General features: G+C 35.6%; 1 protein-coding gene across 1 annotated transcript in view; it reads right to left on the reverse strand.

Annotated features, from left to right (window-relative positions):
* UBR3 (ubiquitin protein ligase E3 component n-recognin 3) overlaps nucleotides 1-12,040 on the reverse strand; it is a gene marked incomplete at its 5' end in the record, with an annotated part of 238,879 nt that overhangs the window by 180,822 nt on the left and 46,017 nt on the right. Inside the window, 1 exon segment of the mRNA XM_080798665.1 lies at nucleotides 6,279-6,345. Within this exon segment, the coding sequence (XP_080654791.1) occupies nucleotides 6,279-6,345 (67 nt within the window).

Below are 12,040 nucleotides of genomic sequence, written 5' to 3' on the forward strand. Positions count from 1 at the left end.
GTAAGAATATACCAGGAAAATTATAAAGAATGTTATACATTCTTACTTGCTCTGGACTCAAGATGCCCTTCTTCATGCATAGGGGAAACAGAAAATGGATGTCCCTTTTGAATATAAGGATTCAAAAAGGGGTAAAATAACTACACAGCCAATTTCTAAGCTACTCCTTGAGGACTACTTTGTCTCCTACTAATCTCTGCAACCTTGCCACACTGCGTCAACAGAAAGGTCTCAACAGGTATATAATGAACTGAATATTTTTAATACTTTGGCTATTTCTTTCTCACCTTAGTGTCTTTCCCTAAAAAAGAACTACAAAATTCTGACTTCATCTTTGTTGGAGCAAACGATCTTGGGCTTGGGCTACTGCTCTGGATTATCAGGTCCATCATAAGGACATTTTAGAGGATACAGCAAGTATCAACTGTGAATGGACTGGTTCAGTGATAACGCTTACACAAGGACTAGAGTTAAATGAAGGATTCTAAAAAATAGTATCACATATGACAAAATACCCATGTATAGCCCTAAATTGAATTATAGTTCAAGTTGTCTTGTAGAGTAACCTTGAAGCATTTTTTTCAATTAACCCTACCCTACCTCAGTCTCACAGTTCTCCTATTATTGAGTAATGTGGTCACACCACATCTCCTCAGGTTACGGGTCTAAAAGTGTCACAATAGGGGCACCTGAGTGGCTCAGTCAGTTAAGCATCCAACTCTTGATTTCGACTCAGGTCATGATGTCAGGGTCCTGAGATTTAGCCCTACATTTGGCTCTATGCTCAGCGCAGGGTGTGCTTGTCCCTCTGCCTCTGCTCCTTCCCCTTCTTACACTCACACACACTCTCTCTAAAATAAATAAAATCTTTTTTAAAAAATGTAACAATAAGCAGGCCATCAGTATCTTTTTTAAAAAATGTAACAATAAGCAGGCCATCAATAAGCATGCTATATCTCTCTTGATTCTTCTTTAAAACATTCTGATTTTTTTTTAAGATTTTATTTATTTGACAGACAGAGATCACAAGTAGGCAGAGAGGCAGGCAGAGAGAGAGGGGGAAGCAGGCTCCCTGCTGAGCAGAGAGCCCTATGCGGGCCTCAATCCCAGGACCCTGGGATCATGACCTGAGCCGAAGGCAGAGGCTTTAACCCACTGAGCCACCCAGGTGCCCCTAAAACAATCTGATTTTAACAGGCTTGAATCAATACTTATTAGACATAACTTTAACCCAATTTTTCTGTTAATAATTAATAACCCATTATTTTTAGAATAATTTTTAGAATCTCCATTATTCTGGAGATACTATGATTTTAACTACAGAGAGGCAAAAGTTAATGTCCCAATTTCCTAACTCCCTTTCAGTTTGCCTTTGGTATAAGCAATATTTAATAGCGATAAAAATATAAATACAGGGACGCCTGGGTGGCTCAGTTGGTTAAGCAGCTGCCTTCGGCTCAGGTCATGATCCCGGCGTCCTGGGATCAAGTCCCACATCGGGCTCCTTGCTCGGCAGGGAGCCTGCTTCTCCCTCTGCCTCTGTCTGCCAGTGCTCACTCTCTCTCTCCCTCTGACAAATAAATAAATAAAATCTTTACATATATATATATATAAATACAGGGGCGTCTGGGTGGCTCAGTGGGTTAAAGCCTCTGCCTTCAGCTCAGGTCATGATCCCAGGGCTCTGGGATCAAGCCCCACATCGGGCTCTCTGCTCAGCAGGGAGCCTGCTTCCTCCTCTCTCTCTCTCTGCCTGCTGCTATGCCTACTTGTGATCCCCGTCTGTCAAATAAATAAATAAAAATCTTCAAAAACATATATATGTAAATATAATTATACTATACATCTCAGTGGAAACTATTTATTCTTTATTTTCTAAATCTCAGAATTTTCTACTTACAAAACAGAAATCTCTTCCTCCTGAACTAGATCATTCCCAGGATACAACAATGATTTTAAAAATAGAAATAAATAAATCTTGCAAAAAATGAAGTAAAATATATTCAAAGGCACACACTGACAGATTCAAAGCCAAAAAAAAACAAAATTAGGGCCCAAGTGAATCAGGTGACAAAACTATATTCTAATTTTGAATATAACCCAGAGCATATTACTGATGTCAGTTTAATTCTTACAATTCATTTAGCACTAATATGATTGAAAATTTTAGACTACCAAAAAAATAAATAAATCCTCACAAATAAGTCTTTCTAAAAATATTTACAAAACTTTAAAAACTTGTAGTATTAACCTTAGAACTCAGTTATGACTCTGCAAGTCTGCATTTGCCAAATGAAAGCCTGGAGCTACCATAATTATTATATATATATTTTATATACACACACACATATATATAATATATATATTATACACATATATATACACATATATATAGAAAAAGGTATTCATTTTTTAAAATAAATAATCCAAATGAACCAGAAAAGCTATAGCTTCTACTAAAATCAAAATAACTGCAATTATGTACGATTCCATTTTTTCATCGCCAAATTTAAAAAAAAAGAAAAAAACCACAGTATCTTCACTGTTATTGTTCTTAAAATAAGTGATGTCATTTTCCCCAAGATATTTAAAACATGAGTGATGTGCTTTGTGTTATGCTATGGAGATGTGGTTAGAATGCTTCCATTAGTTATGTATAATGACATATTTGCCTTTAAAATCTGGATTTAAATTGTCATGATTTTTAGAATGCCTAAACTACCTTAAGCCAAACTGTAAAAAGAGATTTTTGAGCAATCAATATGTGGTACAAATGCATGAGTAACATAAAGATCTTCATTAGACAGCAGAGTCCAGGATCCATAACTCAGCAGCTCAATAATCTCAGCCATGTTAGCTGAAGCCCTATAGGCCTCAGTTTCTTCATCCTTAAAATTTAGGTTTAGAGATGAGACAGTGAATGTGGCACAGTGCCTCAACCTCTTGCCTATTATTATCTTTTATTTTCAGCTCACTTTCAAACCATTGAACCAAATTCTTACAAAAACTAAACCAATCCTTGGACTTCTGTTATCTTCAAAAACAACTACCACTTTTTGAAAACAGAGGTTCTACTAATTCAAAAAGCCATTACTTCCATACACATACTTAAAGCAAAAATGGTAACTGATCAAGTCTTAAATCTCTGAAGCACTTCTCACCAGTGGAGGAAGGAAGAGAAGATAATCCAACCTCAAATATGAAAAAAAATCAGGAATAAAATAAGCTTCAATTTTAAGTCTCCATAGAAAGTATCTTCACCCAACGTTTGACCAGACTGTAGGAAAACAATGACCTCTCACACCATATCAAGTATTTTTTTTTTAGACATCCCTAAAACTGAAACTCAAGTATGTACCTAAGAGTCCACTTCAACTCAGATGTATGTCAAGGACTGAGGTAAACATACAGACAACTCTGATAAGTCAAAGGCCAGGTCACCATATGAGTTCTAACTTCCTTCAGGCACCACAGGTTCCCTGCTAGGCAAGGAAGAAGGGGAACATGTGTGCACATGTGCATCCTGGACCACAGATCAAATTTCATGCCCTTTGCTAGGGTGGAGCCAAGGGCAGGCCACCCCAAGATGGACTCCTTTGGTATGAAGATGAGGAGGCTCCTCAAAAAAATAAACACAGAAATACCATGTAATCCAGTAATTCCACTACTGGGTATTTAACCGAAGAAAACCAAAACACTAATTTGAAAAGATATATGCACCCCTATGTTTACTGTAGCGTTATTTACAATGGCCAAGATATGGAAGTTTCCATCAACAGACAAATGGATAAGGAAAATGTGGTATATATACACAATGGAACATTAGGCACCCATAATAAAGGATGGGATTGTCGTGAGACAACATGATGGACCTAGAAGATATTATGCTAAGTGAAATAAGTCAGACTGAGAAAGACAAATACCATATGATTCCACTCTAAGCGAAATCTAAAATATATATATAAATATATATATGTAAATACATATGTGTATACACACATACACACACACATACACACACAGAGCAGAGTCAGACCTATCAATACACAGAACAAACTAATGGTTGCCAGAACAGAACAGGTGGGGAGATAACCAAAAAAGGGTGAAGGAGAGAGGGAGATACCAGCCTGCAATTATGGAATCAGTAAAGTCGCAGGAATAAAAAGCAGACCATGAGGAATACAGTCAGTGATCCTGCAATAGCGATGTTACAGGACAGATGATAGCTACACTTGTGAACATACCATGACATAGAAACTTGTCAAATCACTAAGTTGTATACTTGAAACTAATGTAACTTTGTGTGTCAACTATACTCAAACAAAAGCAATCAAAATCCAGCAGATTCAGGAAAACCTCTTTGCCTTCCCCATCAACAACCTAAAAAGAATTCAGATAGAGGACCTGCTCCAGAAAGAGAGCTATCACCATAGATAACTTCATTATGATATAAACTAAGTATGGTAGACAGGGAGGAACCTAGCAAGACCTGTGTCCCATTGTTTCTAAGAGGCCCAGCAAATATTTATTTATCAAATATTTACTCTTTCCCTGTGATTTTTGCATGTCTTCCCTTTGAAGTTCCAGACCCTTACCCATTTCTCCCTAGTTCAGAATCACCTATATACTTTATTTTGCCCATTTTGGGAATTTCCACATCTGTGTGAATTCCCCATACGTACACCATTAAATTTTATTTTCTCCTGTTAATCTGTTTACTGTCATCTTAGTCTGGCTAGAAGGATCTTGAGCAGTCCCCAACACTAGGAGCCCCAAGTTAAATGCAGCAGCATAACTAACTCTGAACAGACTTGCAAAATGAGCCTCAACTGAAACTGCCTGCTTGCTCCACCTTTCCAAGCAGTTATAAATATTCCACAAGATATACTCAGCACCAGAAATAATAATTATCTTCTTTTCATCAAAATAATAATTCAACCTCTGGAGACTCTCTAACAGACCATACTATCCCAGGATATTGACCATGTTAAGATCTGGAAATCCATGGCAAAAATCCAGAGCACAGGCTGTCAACGAGTAACAAGTACTCTAGAAAATTTTTTAGTAAGGGTCAAGAAAACAGTGATTAACAGCTTAGGCTCTGGTATTTGAATTAAGGATCTATTCTCATTAGTTGTGATCTCTAACATGCCTCCATTTCCTCCTTCATAAAATAGTAATAATAATAATAATAATAATAATAATTACTGTTTTGTATGGTGACTTTAAGAATTAAATGAAACAACTTACGTGAAATACCTGGCACTATGTCTAGCATGTACAAAAAGATCAATAAATATGACTCATTATTATCACTAATCTAGTCCCTTACTACAGACATACCTACTTCCTCCTTTGAGCAAACATATGGAGCCCTTACTGAAGCCTTAAAAAAGTGCCACTCATTTTTATTCTCTCCTGCCTCCTACCTCTCTCTCTCACCATCTCTCCCATACTTATGCTTTTTCACTGTAGAAACTATATACCCCAGATTATAAAAAGACGTAACTCAATCTAAACTTTATACCAAAAAGTTTAGATTGGATCCAAATCAAAGAATCAATGAAAAGATTCACTTTTTTAATGGCTCAAATATAATAATGCACATCTTATGAAAAAAAAAACAATAAATAAAATTCCAATAGTAAGGGTTTCATTTGCTTTTGAGGTCCCCCACAATCACCCCCCTAACAATACTTTCTCCATCATTAGACAAATGTAAGGACATAACTCTCCCTTCAAATGGCTAGCCCACCAAGTGTTCTTAATGATTAAACATTTTTAGCTTTTTTTTTTTAAGTTTTCATTTAAATTCCAGTTAATTAACATACAGTGTCATATTAGTTTCAGGTATACAACAGAGTGATTCAAAACTTCCATACACGGGGCGTCTGGGTGGCTCAGTGGTTAAGCCACTGCCTTCGGCTCAGGTCATGATCCCAGGGTCCTGGGATCGAGCCCCGCATCGGGCTCTCTGCTCCTTGGAGAGCCTGCTTCCTCCTCTCTCTCTGCCTGCCTCTCTGCCTACTTGTGATCTCTGTCCGTCAACTAAATAAATAAAATCTTTAAAAAAAAAAAAAAAAAAAAAAAAAAAACTTCCATACACCACCTGGTACTCATCACAACAATTGCACTCCTTAATCCCCCATCACCTGTTTAACCCATCCTCCCACCTACCTCCCCTCTGTTAACTATCAGTTTGTGTCTAGAGTAAAAAAATCTGTTTCTTGTTTTTCATTTTCAGCTTTTTACACAGGGAAAAAAATAAATATAAATACCTTTGGTGCTACTGCTTAGTTTGACCCTCTTTCTCTTGCCCAGACCTTGACTCCCATCCTGATCCTCCTGGAGGAAAACAAAATTAGCATCATATACAGTCCTATTCATGAATGTATACATTTCACATAAAGTAGAAATATGCTTATAAATTACCTTAAATATGTAACACAGGCATGCTTACATAGTATTAATCAACACATTTCACTTTTATGTATATACTGTAATAAAAATTTTTATTTTAAAATTAGCATAATATATAATGAAAATCCTTAGTATTAAAATACAAGAGCTCTTAAATTTAATCTGTGCTTTTAATGAAAGACTTGTAAAACCCAAAAATGTCAAAATAAAAAATTTCCTATTAAAAAAAGTTTCCTAACCTTATAAATATAACATCATATGCACAAAGAATATAAAGAGGAGGAGGGAAGCAGATTAGCATAGAAGAAAGGAGAGCAAGGGAAGAGGGCTAAAACAATGAATAGAGAAAAGGCTTTGAAGGATCTGAGAGAAAAAATGAGTTCAAAAAATCAAATTCTGAAAAATAAATATAGGACATTAAAAGCTAAACTTGACAGTTAAAAAAAAAACAAAAAACAAAAAAACAAAATTTAAGATACTTAGGGAAAAAAATCCAAAAAGGAAGTACAGGCATTTCTGCTTATATGTGATATATTCATTCCTGAAAAAAACTCACATGAAAAATAACAAAGCCTATGGAGAAAAAAAGATGAGGGGCAGACCACTCACAACCTATTCAAGTTTGTAACCAGAGAAGTAACAAAAGCAATAATCGGTCTCTGGGGATATCATTTGGATGCCCAGAACAACATCTTGCAGTGGTCTGAGGCTGTCTCAGGGGATGTTAGCACAGCATCACAACAACAGAATGGGAACCTAGCCAGCTAAGAGAGCACAGAGGGAAAAGGAGCAGAGGAAGCAACAGCCTGCCCCTCCTGCAACCAATGTGAAGCTAGAGGTGTGCCTCTTGGGGAGGGAACCCTGGATGCAAGTGCTCACTTCTAATTTTCTTTAAATGTTGCTGAAAAGGTTCCTGCTGCCTTCGCAGCAAAATTCACATTTTTCCCCTCCAGCTGAAGGATAGAATTGTATACCCCATTATCCTAGCTCTCCTGAACTAGGAAAGATTGCATAGGAATCCCAAACCTCCATGTAATACTGACATCTTTTTCCTATTTTCCAAACATATATGAGCCAAATGATCTTATAAAGACATGTGGTAGTTTGTTGTACTAACAATGGTGTTGTGCTGGTGGTGGCAGTTAGAACTGTGGTACAAATTCCCAGGTACTTTCTCAATTACAGCCCACCAAATCTCCAAAGCAGAAAAGTAGTCTTTGCTTCATGCTGCTGTTTTATCAACTAGTATGGCTTTCTCGGCCTACACACCACAGCCTTAACTTTAGGTTTCTGGCAAACCTAGCATCCAACCTCAGGGCTGCAATTTTCCAAAGACACCATTTAGCTCTGTCAATTAGCATTTACCCAGCACTTCCATATGCCCTCCCTGTGAATCCCCACCTTTGCCAGTCCTCTGACCACCTACCACCTGGCAGCAGTATTGACAGTCAAACTACACACTTCTCCTCTTCTACCACCTTCACTTTCTCTTGGAGTAACTTGCCAAAATGAAATTTGGAAGCTTAAGAGACAAAAAGCAGACACAAGAATATAAAATCACGACACAGGGTCCAGAGGGTTCTAAAGTGTGAGATCTAGCTATCAGCCATTTGTGAAACTGTTCTCCCAATCCTCAGAGAAAAGACAAATTTGGAGGAAAAAAAATCTATAACCCAGGTTAGGATTACTTCATAATTTCAAATACAAACTCCCTATAAAAAGAGCATCCTTGATCAAGCAATGGCCATGGCATAACAAAGTTCTATAAATTTCCCAACCTTACAGTCTAAAAAACAAGTAAAATTAACCAAGCAAAGAAGAGGAAAGCCATTCCAAGGAAAGACAGCATAAACAAAACCATAACGATAAAGTCTGGAAACAGACCAGTGAGTTGGGTTTCATATCATGGTAGATTATCAAATACAGCTAGGAAGGGAGATTAAAGGAAGGGAGGGAAAAACGCATACTCTTGCAATTTTTCTGAATGGCCGTTTGTCAATACACGTGTCAAAAACCGTTAGGTATTATTTATCATTGCAACAGAAGTTTTAGTTATAGGAATTTATCCTAAAGAAACAGACAAGTGAATAAGGACTAGATGAATAACTATTTATCATAATGTTACCTGTAACGCAAAATAAAAGAAACTTTGGCTTCCAACAGCAGGTGATTAGGTAAATAAATCAGAGCATACCTGTACTCTAAGGAAAACAGTGCTAGAGCTCTATTTCATTGTGACCAGATATTTCTTCAAAAACCATCATTAAAAATTAAAAAGGCATGCTATATAGAATAGCATAAAGAGTATGAAACATTTAAGTACTGACAACATACACATACAAAACCTGTTAAAATATATTCCTTATGAAGTTCAAAACTGTCATTAGTGAGAAAAGCAGGTTATAGAGTAGCATGTATAGGATGAAACCATTAAACTATTAAAATATACTACATACAAAATCTGTTAGAATACAGATGTCTACAATTAGCCACCTCTAAATAATAAGAGTAATATATAATTTTATATTTTTGTTAACATTTATTTTCTATTTATTCAACAACGAATATGGATTATAGTTCTAAGTTAATAAATAAATTTTAAATATGGTTCTGATTTCCAATCCTGTGACGATCTGCTCAAGATAACTGATTACTATGTTATCTATTACAAGTCCCACATTTTGTCTTGAGAAAAAACAACACTTCTAACAACCGGAAGAACTCCCAGAGGTGGGAATTTCAGGATTAAGAAAGATGAAAATACAGTTATCATAACCACAATGCCACACCCAACCCCAAATCCATGATAGTAAGTTTTAGTTCTTCCCTATTTATCCATGAAAAAGCAGCAGAGAAAGAACCCTGGGAAAAAATCATAGTCCAAAGGACAAGGAAGGAAATAAATCAAGTACAACCTGATCGAGAGAGCATTTGTGCAGCCCAGAAAAACACTTTTGAAATCTTAACTAATACCTGGGCAGGGAAGTGACACCTTACCACATGTGTTTCAGGCACAAAATATGTATAATGTCCAAAATGAGATAAGATCCCAAAAACCCATTCAAACTCCTAGCCTGTAAAATTTACAACCAAATTAACCTTTCTTATTTTATGAATTTACTAGGCAGATGAAAAAAATATGACCTCCATAAAAAGAAGTTGGTAAATTCACAGATGGTTAAAATAATACTCAAAGGCTGTTAATACAGAATATACAAGGCTAAAAGGAATATTTAACATATCAGGTTATAAAAATAAAATCCAAAGATCTTAAAAACTAGAACAATAAAATGAAACATAGACTTAAGTAAGCCACTATAATCTGAGATTGTTTACTTTAAATCAACTTTACAAGTACAAAGAAGAGAGGGACCTCTAGCTTGTCAACTGTTCAGTGTTGGAGGGATGGGAGGGTCAAAACTTAGGCATTTCATTTTTGACCACTGGGTTCCTGCCAACATCTAGCATAAACACTAAAAGGCCTACAAAAAAAAATTGGACTTTAACGAACAGTATGCTTATCGAAAGAGAGCCCATGTCTGTGTATTGAATCAAATCACACACTGAAAAGGGAGTGAATAGATGAAAAAGGCATGTACAGCAAAAAATATTAAATCACTAAAGCTAAATATTTAAGGAGGTGTCTTATGGAAGTAAAAACAAAAACTTTTCAGGGACAACTGGGTGGCTCAGTCAGTTAAGCATCTGCCTTTGGCATAGGTCACAATCTCAGGGTCCTGAGATCAGCCCTGCATAGGGCTCCCTGCCCAGCAGGGAGTCTGCTTTTCCCTCTCCTCTGCCCCTCCCTGCTGTGCTCTGGGTGGCATACATGCGCACTCCAGCTCGCTCGCTCTCTCAAGCAAATAAATCTTTAAAAAAATAAAAATACTTCTAAAGGAAAAAAATAAGAAATGTGTGAAAATTACAATATTTAGCACAGTATTGAGAAGAACATCCTTACAATAATTAGAGCTATCAAACAAAGGAACAAGTTGCCTCAGAAACTAAGTAAACTCCCTATCATTGCAAGTGTTTATGAAAAGGCTTACCAACTGTCAGGAATGTTGTAAAATCAATTCCTGCACTGGAAAAGCAATTCACTAGACATTTCTAAGCTCCTGCCTAAAGTTTCTATGATTCTCTACCTCATAACCATTAATGTAATTTGTGATTAGAATTAAACCTTCTACCCCCAAAATAAAACTAAATAAAACTAATTTTTTTCTTTTACCTATTAATTTATGAAAAACAACTCTGTCTTTCAATTTCAATAATCCTGCTTTTACCACATTTTGGCAAATTAGTTTTAACTGTTCATCTGGATTCTGTCTTGAATAAAGGCAAGAGTATTGAAAGCATATTTACATAGTAACTTACTTTAAGTATTTCTCAATTACCTAAAAGTATGCGAGAAAAAAAAAGACTAGAAATAAACAAGCAAAATTAATAAATCATGGTTATCTCTGGATGATACAGCTGAAAACATTTACCATGTTTTCTTTTTACGCTTTTTTCTACTTTTTAATTTTTGTGCAATGGACATTCATAATTTTACAGTTTCACAGAGGGAAAAGTGTCTTAAATGCCTTCATCTGTATTAATAGCTAAGTACATCAATGTCACAGAAATTAATGATCTGGTCATTGCACACATACGGACATTGCTATGGTAATGGCGACAGTGAATATAATCTTAAAAAATATCTTGATTTAAAAGATCCTATTTTCTCTGACAAACTCTAATTAGATCTATGTACATATAATACCACAGATAATCTTTTGAACTGAATTATCTGATTAAAATAAATCTAAACAAAAAATTAATATAAATGTAAATTTAAAAATACTTTATAAAGTCAAATGTGCTTGTTTTCTCTTCAGTTCCATACAACACAAACAACATTTTCTACTCCTATTTCATATGAGCTATACAAAAAAAGAATAAGAAGTAGTAGTATGAAGAATGTCATGTGTATAAATAGCCCTGCTGAGTACATAATGTTCTAGGGACAGCAGGGACAAATTTCTGACACAACTTGTATGAATAAAATTAAGTAGACTGCAATATGTACCCTCATTCAATAAAACTCTTTACAAATAGAAATCTTGCTGCTGTTAATAGTTTCAAATCTGTTCATTTTTAAAACAAAGGGGTAAGAGCAGATTACCCCTAGGGTCTCCCCAATTCTAAATTCTTACATTTTTTAATTGTTATAATCATTTCTCTACAGTAGTAATGAAGATGTCACTGCCCTCTTCTCATCCTGTTTTTTTTATATCAATGTTAAATTACAAGAATGAAATCATGAAAAGAGTCTGCTCAATAATCCCATGGCCCTGTAGGATAAAGGTATAGAAACTCTAAGCTTTAACCATATCCAGGTCTTCATTAAATTTCAAATATAAATACTAAAAAGCAAACATACCATTTGTGCCTATAGTTGCAGGAAAAAAAAATGTAGCTTTAAAAGCCTTAATGAATTTTAAATGGCATAAATAGGTTATTTGTTCAGGAACATGTGTATCGGGGTACTCTTCTGTCATACTCTTTCTATCTTATTACTGCATCAGCTTTCTCCTTTACAGAGTTAAAAGGAGTTCACAAAGGTAAAGATCAACTT

The sequence above is a fragment of the Martes martes genome (genome assembly GCF_963455335.1).
Source record: "Martes martes genome assembly, chromosome: 3".
In the NCBI taxonomy this organism is placed as follows: Eukaryota; Metazoa; Chordata; class Mammalia; order Carnivora; family Mustelidae; genus Martes; species Martes martes.